Raw genomic sequence first — 16,153 nt, 5'->3', positions numbered from 1 at the left:
TGAGACTGTACTGTCCTAAATCTTGTATCAGCATATAGAAGACTCCAAAGGCTTTAAAATCAGCAATAGAAAACCTATATGTCTATCATACCATGCTTACTGAACAAATATCAACCTACCTCTTGATTCAGAGCCTTTACAAAATGTATTAATAAGAATAACTAGAGATTTGCACATTCTAGTATATTGTAACATAAGTCTGGTAAGGCCATGCCTTGTTTGATGTAGCTAATCTAATAACTTTATTTGAGTTGATTTATTAAATCTGCAACGTGGTGGGTTTTCCAAAACAGTCTACAAATGAAGTCTTTCGTGAAAGCCCAAATAAAACATTATTTTGTCTGTCAGATCTTCCTTTATTTTGACCTCTCATTCTATTAAATGGCAGTAATGAAATCTGGCCCCATGGATGGTCACACAAAATAATTGTGAAGTCCATGTTACTAGGGAAGTAGTATCAGAATAACCACTAATTCCCTTCCTGGGACCACTGTAAAAGCTCAGCAATATTAAAATTGCTCTCCCCCTTTAGGATATCTGCATCCTATATGGTCTTCAGTTTAAGCCATCTCCGCACCACACCACCAGCTGCAGCAGCTGTATTACAAATACATATGCAACTATACCTATCCTCCTTCCAGTCAGGCACATGCTGTATATATAGGTGTTAAAATTATGAGGCATTATAGCAATTGCCATCACATACCTTTGGAAGAAGTAGAACATCTCTGATTGTAAGAATTAGATGTTAATTTCTGTTAGACTTAATTCTTATTGATTGTACAAGTTAATGGTTAGGTCGTGGTTGGACTCAGTGATCTTTGATGTTTTATCCAACTTGAGTGATTCTATGATTCTATTTAATAATCCTTACAACATAACATGTAATAACCTTAAGAGCAGTCGCATATACTTCATATATGCCTATAAATTAGAAGTAGTGTCTATAATGGGTATTATGGTCAATCAGTTGTGCATTTCTATTTACTAATACTAGCTGCTGGATCAGTATGAGGTCTAACAGGAGCTTCACTACATTGATATTGACAAAAGATGGCTGACACTGGACAAAGGAATAAAGATGTCAGATTGAGAAGAAACATATCACTTCAATTACCACTGCCTCCCACTGAATCCCAGGAAACATTTGGGGCAACAGAAAAACAAAAACCCAGAGACGGATGCAAGCTAGAAAAAAAAAAAACACCTCACAGATTTAGAATTAAGGTTAAACCTACACAACTTAAATTATATAGGATTCTACAAATTACGTAGAAAACAGCAGAAGGGAATTTACTTCAGTAAAGCTCTTAGTAAAGAAATATTTAAGTTAATATTTGAAGGCAGAGAAAATCCTTCCTATGCCTTATTTGGGAACAAGGTTACATGCTCCCATTAGAAAATATTTTGACACCTCCAATACCAAAACAAAGAAGAGTTAACCAGTGATAAAAAGGTTTAAGCATGTGACAGTCCCTCCTGTATTTATTTGGGGGGAAGGGAGGGGAAGCAGTAGGAAGGAAAAAACAGTCTTTCAGAAACAAAATTTGTAGGCTCTAACTGTTAACAGGATGCTTGATCTAATTCAAGACTGTCAGTAAGAAGCTAGCTTCACTGGTGTTCCCTAAACAATCTAATGAACAAAATTCAGATCTTGAAAGATGTAATTTTTTAAAAAAAATATTAGAAACAATTTAGAAGGACATAGTTACCAAAGAAAGCACAGTTTAACAGCGTGTCCTGTATGACAATTGTATTTTTGTCTGGCAAACAGAATTAGAGAGGGTAAGAGTCCTGTCATTAGGATCGCAGAGATGAAATGGCACAGCTGGAATGAACACCTCTGGGGACAAAAACTTCAAGCCTACAGTTCAAAAGTTTAGAATTAGGAAATTGCAAGGGCATTAACTATAGAAAGCTGCAATTTTCAATTAAAGCTTTTTTTTATTATTACAGGAAGTTTCATTTTGAAGAAACCTCTTCACAGTTCTTTTTAATTTCTTGATGCATATCCCCCAGGACAGCACTGTTAGATGTAAATACTACTGTAATCTTAAATCAGGGGCTATATACCTTCATTAATGATTAGATATTACATTTTTCCTCCGGTGTCAATACACATTAAGCCTCCTCTATCAAAAAAAACTTACTGTCTTAAGATTTGTCATCTGTAATTGCAGTAACTTAATTAAGGCCTTTTAAAGTTGTCTCCTCTAGAACTATATTATCAGGGGATACAGTAATTCTGAAAATTTAGGTTATTTTCTTTGCTTGCTCTACTTCTAGATTAAGATGTATTTTAAGATGAAATAGCTAAAGCATTTTTAGCAAAGCAAAGACTTCTAGGACAAAATATAAGTACAAGACGAGAAGAAGTTGAAGCTTACCTTATTTTCTTCCAGAAATTTCAATTTGATAGATACATCATTGCGCATTTTGTCATACTTCTCTTTATGCACTTGAAACATCTGTTGTGATTGCTCAATCTTTGGTAGAGTGCTTGCATCACGAGGGCCAAGATTAAGTTCTTCCAGGTCTGTTCGATAAGCATCATATTCAATCCTGAGAAGAAAGAGGGGTAGGAAAAAATCTAAAGGCTAAGTGCCTCAAAACAGACTTCACACATAGGGCTAATTACAATAGCAAATTAACAACACAGTCAAGTATAGAATATAAAGTGATGAAACTTATCAAATTTCTTGATAAATAGGAGGAAGAAAAAACAACACCCTTATGTACATCATATAAAAAAGCCTCAACAAATACCCTTGCCCTTCTGTTCCTGTCTCACACACATGCTTCCAACCTTTTGTTGTCATAGAATCATATAATGGTTTGAGACCTCAAAGATCATCAACTTCCAACTTCTCTGCTGCAGGAAGAGTTGCCAGCCACTAGATCGAGTACTAGATCAGGTTGCCCAGGGCCCCATACAGCCTGGTCCTAAACACCTCCAGGGACAGTACCCTCCTTCGGCAGCCTGTTCCTGCTTTGCGCTGGCCTCAGTGGTCAGGTTCTTTCTTGGAACATCTCAGCTTATTAACTCAGTTATCTAGTCAGAACTAGTCTTTTGTCATATTTCTGTTGTTAAGTCAGCTCATTAAGAGTTTGCAGCAAGAGCAAGAGAAGCACTAAGAGCTGGACATTTCCATTAAGTGAGCAGTGGCTCACTGACTGTCACAAAGATTTTAAAACGTTCCAATTGCATTCACTACCCAGAACTGTTTTAGAAGTTGCCTGCCCTAAGAAAAGAAAAACCGAAAGATGTTATTTATACACTCTTGATGGTCCATCTAATTTACATAGGAAATCATATACACTGGACCAACACAGCCACTGAGGGAGCTGAGTCTTAACAATAAACACTTGAGTTACTCGAGTAAACACTGGAGCTAATTCGGCAATGAATGCTTATATCCAGCTTGTGAATAAGACTAGGTAAAAAGTGTTTTCTAATTTACCTACCAAAGTCAGCAATAATTAAAGAGTAAACACGTGCCAACAAAAAAAAACACAAAATATGAAATTCTGTCCTAGGCACTGCTAGTAAAAATGGAACTCACGTTACGCATAGGCGCTTGCTTAATAACATTTTAATTGACCCATCTAGCCTTCATATATCACTATCTAAAAAAAAAAAAAACAACCTAAAACTAAGCCTCCTTGATATCCTTCCATGTTAGATGGTACCTTTTATCACACAAAGACATACACAGTCATACCTTCTCTCTTGTTTTAATGGAAAAAAATATATCAGAATAGGCCTGTACTTAGAATACTTTAAAGTTTTTCTTTATTCTATTGAGCATTGTCTTTAGAAACACTGAGTAAATTTTCATTAACAAAATTATTTCATGTTAAGTTCTCTGTTCATCAATATAAAGCATTTTTAGGTGGAAAAAGCACCTGTAGAATATTATTCGTGTAAGTATATCACTAAATTTCTCTTTTGCTTTCCATTGTTACATAAAAGCCTACTGAAGAATGGATCCTTGCCAGATAAACTATTTTTATATTTAAAAACGTTAGTACATATAGATGAGACAAACACAGTAACAACCTTTCTCTTTTTTTGTTCCCCTTGTCCTGCTGTAGAGTACTGCTCCTTTGTTCAGTGCCTTCAGTGCCATGTAGCACTTGACCAGGTACAGCAACTGACAATAGCCAGAAATCAGTCAGGGTCACAGACAGCCCTGCCCAAAGCAGGGCTCTTCCTCCCATAGTTTTCTTCTAGTTTTAAAATAATGGAATGTATTGTATCAACATGTGATAGATGCCAATTTAAAGGAACAAATCAACCTATTTCTGGCTTTGTAAATACTCCCTCTCACATAGAAACTGAAACTGGAAGTAACAGAACTAAAAACTGTTAATACAAATGACTTCTGGGCTGGTGGCACAAGCACTCCAAAAGAATACATTTTCTGAGTTAACAGTAATTACAGAATTCACAGGGCTCTTCCTGATTCTCATTGCCACTGAGATTCAGGCTTTATTTCAAGAATTTATGAATTATTTCCAAAATGGAAACAGATGAATAAAGAACTGACAGAAGAGTGGGAAACTGACAAATACTGAAGTCCAAATCGAGAGAGGAGAGATGAGGCACAGAAATAAATGTCAACTACCCTCTCACTGCCAAGACTGGTTATATATAAACATACATTTGCTTTATCAATACAACAAAACACTTTCATTAATGAATGAAAAGAAAAAATCATGAAGTTATTTTAGGAGGGAAGAACCATACATTCAGAATAACTGACAAGACCAATCAAAGATTTATTTCATATAACATAACAAGAGAAAGCCTCAAAAATGTATGGACCAATTTTTATTTTAGTTTATTTCTTTACATTGAGGTTAATTATACTTTTCAGGCCTTTTGAAAATTGAGCTAAATATCAAAGCAATAACTTGCTACTTTGCTTATAAAAATGCTTAAGCATTAGAACAGCAATGAAAAAAAGGCAGGAAAAAATCCTTCAGAATTCAAGAAACCAGCAATTTTTGACTTAAAAATAGCAAAAATAAATATGCATTAACTACAGCTTTCAGCAAATAAGAAGACAGACACTATACTCTTTAATGAACCTGAAAGTCAGAAAAGAACAAAGCATCAATAAAGATCACAACTCCAACCACACAGAAGAAGGAAGCCTGGCTTAAAGTTCTGCACTGCATCCAGAGTAAAGTATACTCAGGACAGGAAACCCATTATCGATCGTTAGCTATTATTTGCACATGAAGAAATGCCTCTTTATTTTTCCCTTTCTAGACCATACTTGCAACTTCTACATGAAAACTGAAGTGTGAATTACATGCACTGGGCATCAAAAGCAGCTCAGTATGAACTGCTTTCATTCAAAGATGATTTCACTAATTAGGGTTCACAATCTAGCTAGAGATATAATGGTTAATCTTGAACTGTTACTTAGTGTAGAAAATCACCGTAAGCTAGCAGACGGGAATAATAGCTACTGACTTGTGAGAGAAATAAAGCTATGAAGTAAAATTAGGCCTACAACAGGACATTTACAAAACACTTGAAGACGTGTAATGAGGTGGCTAACATTAAAACCCAGTTATACGAGTACTGTGTTATTCTGACAAGGCTTACAGCTAACAGGTTAGCTGCTCAAATACAAGAACTAAACTGATAGAAAGTTTTTCTTCCCTGAATATTAATTTATAATGAAAACAGCTAGACATAGAATAACTACCTGGCACTTTCATATTGTTTCACAGTCAATAATGTATCCTCAATTGTTTTATTCACCAGTGTATTCACACTGGCAATAAAAAAGTTAATAGCCCCGAGAAGAGTCTCTCCATTTTTAGCTAGAAGTTTCTGCGTATCTGCATTGTAGCCAAACTCCTCCTATAAACAGAGAGCAGAGAAAACAAAACTGCACATCATTTCAAATCATAACATTCATCAGCAACTATATAAAAGACAAAAACACAGACATACAAATTCTGCCACTTTTGTTAGGATACAGTTACAATTAAACATGCAAGATTTCAATCCAATATTCAGTTTACAGTTTTTATGAAATCTCTCTAACAGCAGTAAAGTACTGTTTACAGTTTTGATACCATACAATGTCAAACACTATTTCAGAATGATTTTTCCCTTCAACTCTGAATTCTTGAATGCTACTTAAAAATGCTGATGTAACTTTCACATTGTCATTCAGCACTGTTTTAATCCAGCATCTCTCATGTGATTGCCTTGGTAATTCTTTAATGCCAACAGGAATACCACTACATTAAATACAGTAAAATAACTCACAAGGGCACACAGCATTAATTAGCCAGTAATTTTTACTCTTTACATATTTTGGAAAAAAGCACTGAATTTATAAAGTCTTACCATGTTTTAATAGGCTGTAAATGACCAAAAAAGCTGAGCATTGTAACACTTAGCAAGTAAAAATGTACATTAGTTACAAATTTCAAAGTGATCAGGGAGAAATTATTTCCAAGGCATGTATGATTCTTAATGCCTTTTTTCTTTCTTTTTGACAGCAGCATAAGCATTGACCAAGGCTGCAACCATTTTCCTAATGCATGGATGCCAAATAAGTCCAATTATTTATGTCATCCATATGGCATCTTCACATTCTGCAGATGGGAGTTCTCATAAAACAGTACAATTTCTGGTTGTAAGGATTATAAAACACTAGGAACATATTTGGAAATTGGTGTTTTTAGCCTTGCACCCTGCCAATAGCTGAGTCAGAAGTGCTGTACTATCCCATTTTCTTTTCATCTGTGTAGATGAGACGCTGAAGCCAAATGATATTTCATGTAAACATGAATGACTTCATGACAGAAAGGCTAATGGACAAGGTTAAGGGAAGAAGTCTCTAGAAAAAGTAGAAAACGAGATGTAGTGGAAACAAGCAGTTTAATGGAGAAAATACAAAGATAACTTAAGGCAAATTTTCATGAGCTAAGGGCCTACAAATGCTGCTAGAATATCTCAAACTCCTTTCTTTTAGACACTGCTTACGTGTAGGCAGCCAAATCACTACAGATCCCGTTGAAATCAAGAAAAATATTTTTCAGCTCGTTTTGCTCTGACACTGCTAACTAGATAGCAACATAAGCATTAGCACAGAGAATAAGAGCATATAGCAAAGACAAAAGCAGAAGTAGGACTGCCCCTCCGGCAGTATTTAGTGCTATCTTTCCCTCCTCCAGGCAAGACCACAATTAGCCTTCCAGCTGGTCCTGTGACCCAAATTACTGCAGACACAAATGAGCAAAACTACTAGTTCAAAGCAGGAGGGTAAGAAGGATGGGACTGCAGTGGTCTACCGTATTAAAACATACGTGCTAGTCACCAAAGCTGTCTTCTTACTGGTTCATAGTTTCATATTAAACTTGAGTTTTGTCCATGACCTCTGCAGATGCCTCTTATGAAAGACAGGAAATCCTTTCTGTATGGGAGTTTATACTCAGTTCAAGCTCTATGCACAGGTCAATTACAATTGGAATTCACCACTCTATATAATTAGAGGCACATGAGCCTGGAACCAGGAGTTATCTTTGTATCCAAAAGAGAAACAGCAAAACATATTCAAGTAATGCCTCTGTAGATAGCATATTAAGATCTTATTTTGTTAACTTTTTTTTTTAATAAATTACCTATAACAAGTTATGTTTCTTTTCTTCTATTTATCAAATTAAAGACTGAACTGTTCAGAAATTTTATTTTTAGTCCTGCACAAAGAGGCAATGTTATCCAAACATTCAAGAACAGGCCAGGCTGCAGATGGCAATACAGTACAGATTAAACAAAAGAAAACACAAAGAGGAAACAGACAAACATCAGGCAAGTCTCCAAGAGGCAAAGGTTAGATAACTTTTATTACAGCAGCAGAAACCTTTATTTGATTTTCATGAACAGCCCCATTCAATAATCTACATAAGGGATGAACGACTGAAACAAATTCCAAGACCAGTAAAAGATGCTGAAAGAACCTGGAGGAACTGTATTCCCACTAGAAATACAAGCTATTCATGAAAAATCATTCATTAAATAAGAGCATGATTCCAGATTAATCCAGGTTTCGGAAGAAACATCCAGCTTCAGCATGCACTTTACAACAACCACTAACTTCTGCCACAAACCACATACCCATACCTGAGTCAAGAATCAACTGGTAACTCAAAACTACTCCTCTTAGGAGATATAATTTCTAGAAGTGGCATATTTTAAAATTTTTATCTGTTAGGCTATATTATTAAAAATTTCTGTACTCCAGTGGAAGTTTAAATTCTTTTTTTTTTTCTTTAACTGGCTATTGGTTAAGTTTCTTCTACACAAACATTAATTCCTCTTTTCCCCTAAAACTCAATGACAATAGGCAATCATGTTTATTTTTCCCTTTTCATAAGTGTTACATTTAATAACAACAAACTAAATTTGGGCTTTTTCATCAGCCACATTCCAGGGAATCATAAAGCCCCTTGATAGTGGTTTCCCAAGCGATCAGGAAGAGTATGAAATAGATTTAACACTGGAAGTACAGAAGGATTTACATAGAAGGAAACCAACTTTTTTTTTTTTTTGTACGCAACACCTACCATCTCTTTCTTTACAAGAGTTTTGTCATCAGTAATAAAGTGACAGCACTACATAAATTTGTAAACTTTTAAGAACAACCCAAATGCAGATATCTGAAGATTGCCTCCCTTGCTCAGAAACTCCAAACATAAAAGGAAAAATTAGTCCTATTAGCAGCATAATTATGATTAAAAAAAAGACTACAAGATTAAATCTCAGTGCTTGACTCTACTACAGAAAAATAATTTACTCATATTAAACATGCAGCAGTGAAGTAATGTGCCCTACTCTACCCACTGCCAGGCATATTTCCCCAAAGACATCCTGTAATTGACATGAAATAATGCTCCAGAACACTTTGACATCTCATTAGGAGAAAAAAGGAATAGTAAAATGCATTTTCTATACAAAGGAAGGTTGTCAGTTGCCAAGTCCAATCACCAGCTAAAGGCAAACATTTAGAAACACTTAAGAACTACAGTAACTCCAGTGATATCCTACAGTTTTAAATGAATTACAGATGCTTTTAACAAAAAGAATACGTAATGTTGTTAACAAATGTTTATAGGACCAGCTGCTAACTACCATACAACCTGCGCAAGTCAATTAGGCTTATCTTCATCTCTGCCGTTTCGTTACATATTTTTTTAGAACACCATAAAAGTCTTACATGAAGTTCCAATGATTTCAAACTCAGGTCAGCAAAAGCATCTCCAAGTTGCCTTTGGGTATGTACCATCTGGAAGAGCTGTGTAGACAGAGTCTGTGCCAGTCTCAAGATATTTTCATACTTTTTTTTGTTATCTCTCAGTATATCTATTTGAGCTTCTAATTCCAGATCTACTGTTCTTGAGCCACGACCCAGTTTTTCAGAGATGATCTGACGTGTACACTGGAAAAAAATTTAAATTATAAAGAATCAAATATATCCAAGACATCACAGTATACACCCATTTTCAGCTTCAAGGGACAGATAATTACACACAATTCTTTCACAATCACCCCTCCCAATATAAGTTTGCACAACAAACTGAAAAAAAAAACACCACACTCTTTAGAAGTTCATCAGGACTCAGCAAGAACAGTTGGACAAGTCTCAACTCCTACTAATATGAATATTTAAGTTAGCAAATCAAGAGTATAACTAATTGTTTCTCAAGTAAAAGAATGCTTATCTCTTTTTAGGTTCAGTGAATCTTATTAAGTTTAAAGCAGCAATTATTTAGCCCACAACATTCAAGGCAATTAATGAGAATATTACCAGTTCTGCATAACCATTTCTGCTCCGTGATGACTTTGTCTACTAACCATCCCATTCCAGATAATCCCTGTTATTTTTTGGAATTCCTATTAAGGCCCTGGGAATGTCTAAATTTTTTAATCTCTTTTTCGAAGGAAGAAGCAGAAGATGGATGGAAGGAGTCTTCAGCACGTTTTTTAAAGGTGACTTAAAACTTTCACTCATATGTAAAACATAAAAATGCATTTCTTGTTATTAACACACCTATAAAATGGAGCTGATTGTTAAGAATTCTACTTGGGTCTGAAAATAAACATTGAGGCATCCTTGCAGTTTCTTTATACAGTGAGCAAGTCTTGCCTTTACAAGGCTGAGCCAGCCAGCCAATGGCTGTGACAGCTTAGACAGCTATCATGTTCTAATTGTCTGTGACATTCTGCCAGAGACCAACATGAGAGCAAGGCTCTCAAGACACATCATTTGGGCTTCCCTTGACTGATGCATTGAAGTAATTTGCAAAGCAGAAATGTGGCAGAACTATGCAACTTCCCTCGGCAAAACAGGGATTATTTGCTGCTATGATTAAATTCCAGTTAATCCGTGAAGACAAAACTAAATTATACCTTTGAAGAATGACTGCTAGAAACAGGATTACAATGAAACTCAGTAATAGACAAGGCTACAACTTTACCTAAGCACAAGACTTCAATTTTGCTGAGAGACATAAAGACCAACCCTATCTTAATTCACATTCCCAAAATACATTACAGCACTAGATTTTCCAGGGTCTCCAAATCCAAGGAATTTGGCTTAGTCCAATCTTAACTTACTTTCAAAGGAGACAGACAGACTTGTAATACCTGTTAGAACTTTTCAGTACTTTTTAAGTTTAATAGACAAATAAAAGAAAGACTCAAGAAGGATTTAGCCAAACAAGATGGTCATAACTGATGAACTTTGGATTAGAAGGTACAGAGCATTTGGACTATTTTACTAGATTCAATCAATTAACAAGAAAGAACACAGCTAATCTAGGAGATTTTTGTCAGGATTCACAAATTTTGAAAAGAACAAATGATATAATCATTAAATACATCAGAAATACCAAGCAGCTGAAATTAGAAAATATAGCTTAGCAAGAAGTTAGGTAATGAAGTATTTAACAAAAAATGAAATTAAATAAGTGCTGGTTATTAAAAAAAAAAAAAGCTGAGTCTCACATACCTATGGAAATCCAAGAGAAAAACGTAACTTAAAGAGGTAAAATTTTTTTTTGGGGGGGACGGGGAGGAGTAAAAATAAATTACACAGGAATATTTTCCCCTGAATTTACAGCAAAATATCTGAAAAGACAACAGTTCAAATGAGAATTAGTCATCTGAAATATTTATTCTGCCTACTTAGTTAAAACTAAAGTTGAACATTGAACAAAAGCAACTAAGAAGATGTACCTAGCCACTATTTCCATTTACTCTAGGTACAAGTGGACTGGTATAAACATAATTTCCTATACTCTTTCACTAGCAAATAGAATATTTCACATTAATTCCATTTTGTTTTGTTCTAAAAAAGTAACTAGAAAAACACTGTCCAGCATAATTACACTCATTAACAAGTGAGAAGGCATCCAAGGCATATTAAGTAAATCAATTCTGTCGAATAAAAAAATCAGCATAATGAAATTTAAACTAAGTTATTTTAAACAGTGTACATTAAAGGATGAACAGAGACATTATTGGACAGTTCTAATTAGTAGATCAATACTAAAGAAATTTAGAAAATACATTTAGTATGTTCTTCCTTAAAGTTTAAGAAATTGTCTAAAAAATTAGTTAAGCTTACTTATTAAAAGTACTGAAAGCAAAGAAGATTTGCAACTTGCATTCATATTAACTGTTAACTGAAAAAGCTTCTCTCATCCAAACAAGTCTAGGTAAAGGAAAAAAAAAAAAAAAGAAAAAGCTCTTGCCATTAGATCATGGAAAATAAGCAACTCCTTCTGAGGCTAACTCATGATAACTAGGGAGAAGATTGGAAAGACTCATAGACTGGCCTCACAGTTGGAAGGAACTGGTTGGATCAACTGGTTCCAACTCCCTGGGCAGGGCTGCCAACCACTAGGCTGCCCAGGATTCCATCAGACTACGTAATAAGACAGTCCCCCTGCTGCTAATTAGCTCCCTTAAAGTACCTGAAGGCCACACTGAGAACTCCTCAGACCCTTCTCTTCTCCAAGCTGGATAAGCCCAATTTCTGTCTGATTTTGTTCTGGGGAATGGAGAGCTCTTGTGCTGCCAGCTCTGTTCTGTCTCTCTGTCCCCAGAGACCGTTTCCTAGGGGATCTCATCCAATTCCATAAACAGTTTCCAGTTTGCTCCCTTGAAGTTCTGGATCCTGATTCTACTCTTTCACAGACCCATGTTCCTTGCGATCATGAACATGACCAGGGCATAGTTACTGCAACCCAAGCTGCTTCTGATCTTAACCCCTCTAACAATCTCTTCTGCACTGATGAGTATCTGCTCCAGAAACGCTTTATCTCTGGTATGTGTGTCCTATATCTGAAACAAAGTTGTCATCAGTAGACAACAGTAGACAACAGTAGTCTCTTGGATTGCTTGCAGGTCACAATGTTGTTTTCCCCAGCAGATATCTGGGTGGTTGAAATCTCCCATCCTGATGAGAACCTGCAAACATGAGATCTCTTGCAGCTGATGTAAGACAACCTTGTCAACAAGCTCCCCTTGATTAGTTGGCTTGTAGTGGACCCCAATCACCAGATGCCTTTATTGGTCTGGTCCCTAATTTTAATCAACAAGCTCTCAACCTGTTAACAACTGATTCTCAGGGCAGCTCTTAATGAAGAGGGCCAGTAGCCGCAAAGGCAACAGACTAGTTTTAAAAGCCTATCAGTTTAGGGATAAAGCTAAGCAGCCTTTGAAAATTCATAGTTAAGCTAGGCCAGTAATGTCAACTTCCTGTGATTTTTCACTAGTAAGCAGTTCTTTAAACACAATTTATACCCTCCTCTTACTTCTGTTCTCATTCACAGAGACGCACAAGAAACAAAATAATAAGGTATACAAAACACATAGGGTCATACTTAATCATCATTTCACAGATGGGTATGATTTCTGAATTTATCTGCCAAAGCAGGCAAGGAGTGATATTTGCATTAAGTGTGCGAACTGGCTGAGATTGGTAAGAACACATGGAAATAGAAACCTACAGCAAAAAGTGCATAACAAAATCTTTAGGAAGAAAGATGGATTGGGAAGAAATTATGATTAGCCACTAATGACCTATCCTCCTAAAGATTTCAGACTAGTAGTCATTGAGAGAGATTCACTGAAGACCAATGCTTTTAGCTATTACAAGATACCTAGTAAAAAAAAAGTAAATATAATTTCTCCTTTCTGAAAAGTAATAAGGCAAGCTTGTATGTCCACAAACTGAAATATTGTCCATAACCAAATTAAATATGCTTTTTGTACATAAAAAGGGTCAAATTTCTGATTCTAACACAATAAACAGCATAAACCTTTTCTAGTGAGTGCAATGTCTACATTCACTATACTGAACATCCTCACAGGGGAGAAGGTCCTACCTGGATTCAAGGCATAGGAGGGATTCAGACCTCTGTTTTACAAGAAAAACCATTTTAAAACAGATTCTTTACCTCTTTATGGCCTGACGTACCCCCCACTAAAGTACAGCTAGCTGTCCCCACCTCTGCCATTTGAGTTTCATCCACAATGGAAAGTTATTTTTCAAAATTAGTCTTAGCTCCTGACTGTAATAAATTTCCTGGCAACTGTTCCTTACTTTGTGGCTATTTTAATAAGAGTCACTTCTGGCAAACTGGTGTGCTTTAAGCACTTCTACAAGTGCCAAACAAAATTAAAACAGAAAAACTGGAAACAACAATTACAATGCTAAGAAAAAAAAATAGAGCTAATATAAAACAAACATCAGAATTGCAATCAACAAGTTTATAACTTGCAGATTCACCTGACTTTTTCCGTCAGATAAAATTCTACTGTATCAGCAATCAATTTAGCAAGATGACTTAATCACAAGCATTACATATTGAAATCTGTACGTTCTCTATTTTGAAGGAGGCATTAGACACACAACATTCTTTTCCTTGTTAAATCAGTACCTTTATCCAGTCATTTAAAGAGAACTAAGCCTTCCATGCACATTCTTGTTTATGCTCAGTGAAATGAGAAATTATTTCCTTTCATACTACAACGCATTTCTTCAAAAGCCTTAGTCTGATTTAGTTGCAAATTCATTTCTAGAATATATATATGCACACACAAATTCAAGTCCACATACCTTGTAAGTATTTAGGCTCCACTTTCTCACCAATTCCAACTTCTCCATTGCTGGATTCTTTACTTCATCTGCTAACACAACAGGTCCACTCTTCTGCTGAGCTCTACCCCCTATGTTATACACAAAGCAAGTAATTAAGGCCTTGGTTTTTGATTTGTTTAAGGAATGAATAGGAGTATGGAAGATCTGTGCAACTGCACATGCAAAAGGAGAATGAGGTGAAAGTAAACACATGGATAAATATGTACATTTTCAAGATGAATTCAGGAAAATTATATTAACGACAGATATAGAGAATGTGCATCTCAGGACTTTTACTTGGCAATAGGCTGGAGGGAGCTTACCTGAAAGCATGGAGTTTACTAGCCAACCTTAAAACCATTTTAGGTATCTGTTCATTACTTTATCTGCGTTTTTTCAAAAAAAAAAAAAAACGCATTCCAAAAGTTGAACATTCAACTGGATTTAGCAAATCTAAAGTTTGTTTACATCCTGCAAACCACTAAGTGAATGTTACCAGTTTACAAAAATTGTTGCCACAGAGTATAACTTAAAGACGTGACAAAACAGATTTTCTTTCTAATGAACGTTATTCTTTCTAGAAGACGCATTTAGCCATATTAAGGAAGTGTAACTTATTTATGTATGTCAGTTTTTAGCTTGTTGGTTTAGGAACGATTAATTCCATGCACCAACAGCATGAAAACAGCAATAAAGAAGCATTTGCTAGCACCAAATCAAGATATTTAGGGCCCATGAGCACGTATTCAGTGTCTACTTTGTATTTTGAAGCTAGTACAGGACATAACAAATTCTACGTTTTATTTTTGAAAAATCATTTCCTAGCATACTAAACAGTAAAAAATGCCAAATTCTATCATTTTAAAAGCAGTTTTCTAAAATTTATTTGTAAACAATTTTGACTAGTGCTGCTTTCGCATGCTTTGAATAGTCCTGATGGCTACTTACAGTCACCTTAGCCCTGCTGGTTATTTATGTAAATAAGTGACTGGAAAAAACATCTATAAAGATGCCTCAAGATACTCCTTCAACATCAAGCACTACTGTATCCTTTATGTCTTCAAAATGCTGTGCAAACATTAGGTAATTAATCCTCTCAACACCCTTATGAGGTAACAGAATGAGTTTTCTCCTTTTACACAGAAGGAAACAGATGTTAAGTAATTTGCCCATAGGCACAAAATGAGTCAAATGGCAAAGCCAAGCTTGGGCGTTAGAAATTCCTAATTACCACCTCATACTCTGTTTTACAGGAAAATATGAACATTTGGTGCAAAAAGAATGCCATGAGTTTCAGCTTTAACCAAAATAAAAGAACTTGGTTATACACATCGTAGTTACTGTCTGTTAGTAGTAATTTGTTTTTAACGCAATAGCACAAAAAGTAGCGAATAGAAAGGGAAGCAGAGATTACTTAGTGAACAGTTAAAATCCAGAAACCAGGAACACCAAAAGTCCCTAGAAATTATGCTTCCAAGTAACAGTAAATCAAATGACTGAAGAGATGGAGGAGTTAGTACAGTGTCAGCAGAGACAAGGGCGTTATCCGCTCATTGCTGTGATACCTGTGGGAATAATTAAATCACAACCTTGTCCAGCCAGTCTGCTAGCTGCTGCACTGCTGGCAGATATAATAGTTGACTTGGGTGATGCTGAGGAACCTGAAAAGGGGACACATTTAACCATGAAAATCCACCACCTTCCCTTAGGAGTCAACGTACTTGTACACAGATCGATTTTCAAAGCAAAGAAATATTTGTTTTAGCAACACATTAAATAGAAGCATTCACAGATGCACAAATGCTTTTGAATAGGTGCAGCTGTTCATGTGAACTATTCCAAGTTTCTGTGATTTAATTTTCTAGTCATGATACCAATTTTTCTTTCTTTAAAAAGGGTAATCAAAATACAAAGCTTCATAAGTAAAATACGTACTATCAACAGAAAACTCCATATATGGCTGCTGCATATGA

At 35.6% G+C, this 16,153-nt stretch overlaps 1 protein-coding gene across 5 annotated transcripts in view; it reads right to left on the bottom strand.

Moving 5' to 3' along the window:
• The window catches only part of ARFIP1 (ARF interacting protein 1), a 38,422-nt gene that overhangs the window by 4,859 nt on the left and 17,410 nt on the right, over window positions 1-16,153 (bottom strand). For 3 of the 5 annotated variants that reach the window (XM_085222220.1, XM_085222217.1, XM_003205462.5), the window contains 5 exons: window positions 15,746-15,841; window positions 14,160-14,269; window positions 9,249-9,470; window positions 5,724-5,881; window positions 2,388-2,562 (listed from right to left, as the gene is read on the bottom strand). In XM_085222220.1, the coding sequence (XP_085078346.1) occupies window positions 2,388-2,562; window positions 5,724-5,881; window positions 9,249-9,470; window positions 14,160-14,269; window positions 15,746-15,841 (761 nt within the window). The remainder of the gene's footprint in view (window positions 1-2,387; window positions 2,563-5,723; window positions 5,882-9,248; window positions 9,471-14,159; window positions 14,270-15,745; window positions 15,842-16,153) is intronic. The other 2 variants (XM_085222218.1, XM_085222219.1) reach the window with 2 other exon arrangements.

The sequence above is a fragment of the Meleagris gallopavo genome, chromosome 4, assembly GCF_905368555.1.
Source record: "Meleagris gallopavo chromosome 4, MGAL_WU_HG_1.1, whole genome shotgun sequence".
Classification (NCBI taxonomy): Eukaryota; Metazoa; Chordata; class Aves; order Galliformes; family Phasianidae; genus Meleagris; species Meleagris gallopavo.
Note: the sequence above shows the minus strand (reverse complement) of the source record. Positions and strands in the feature narration are given on the sequence as shown.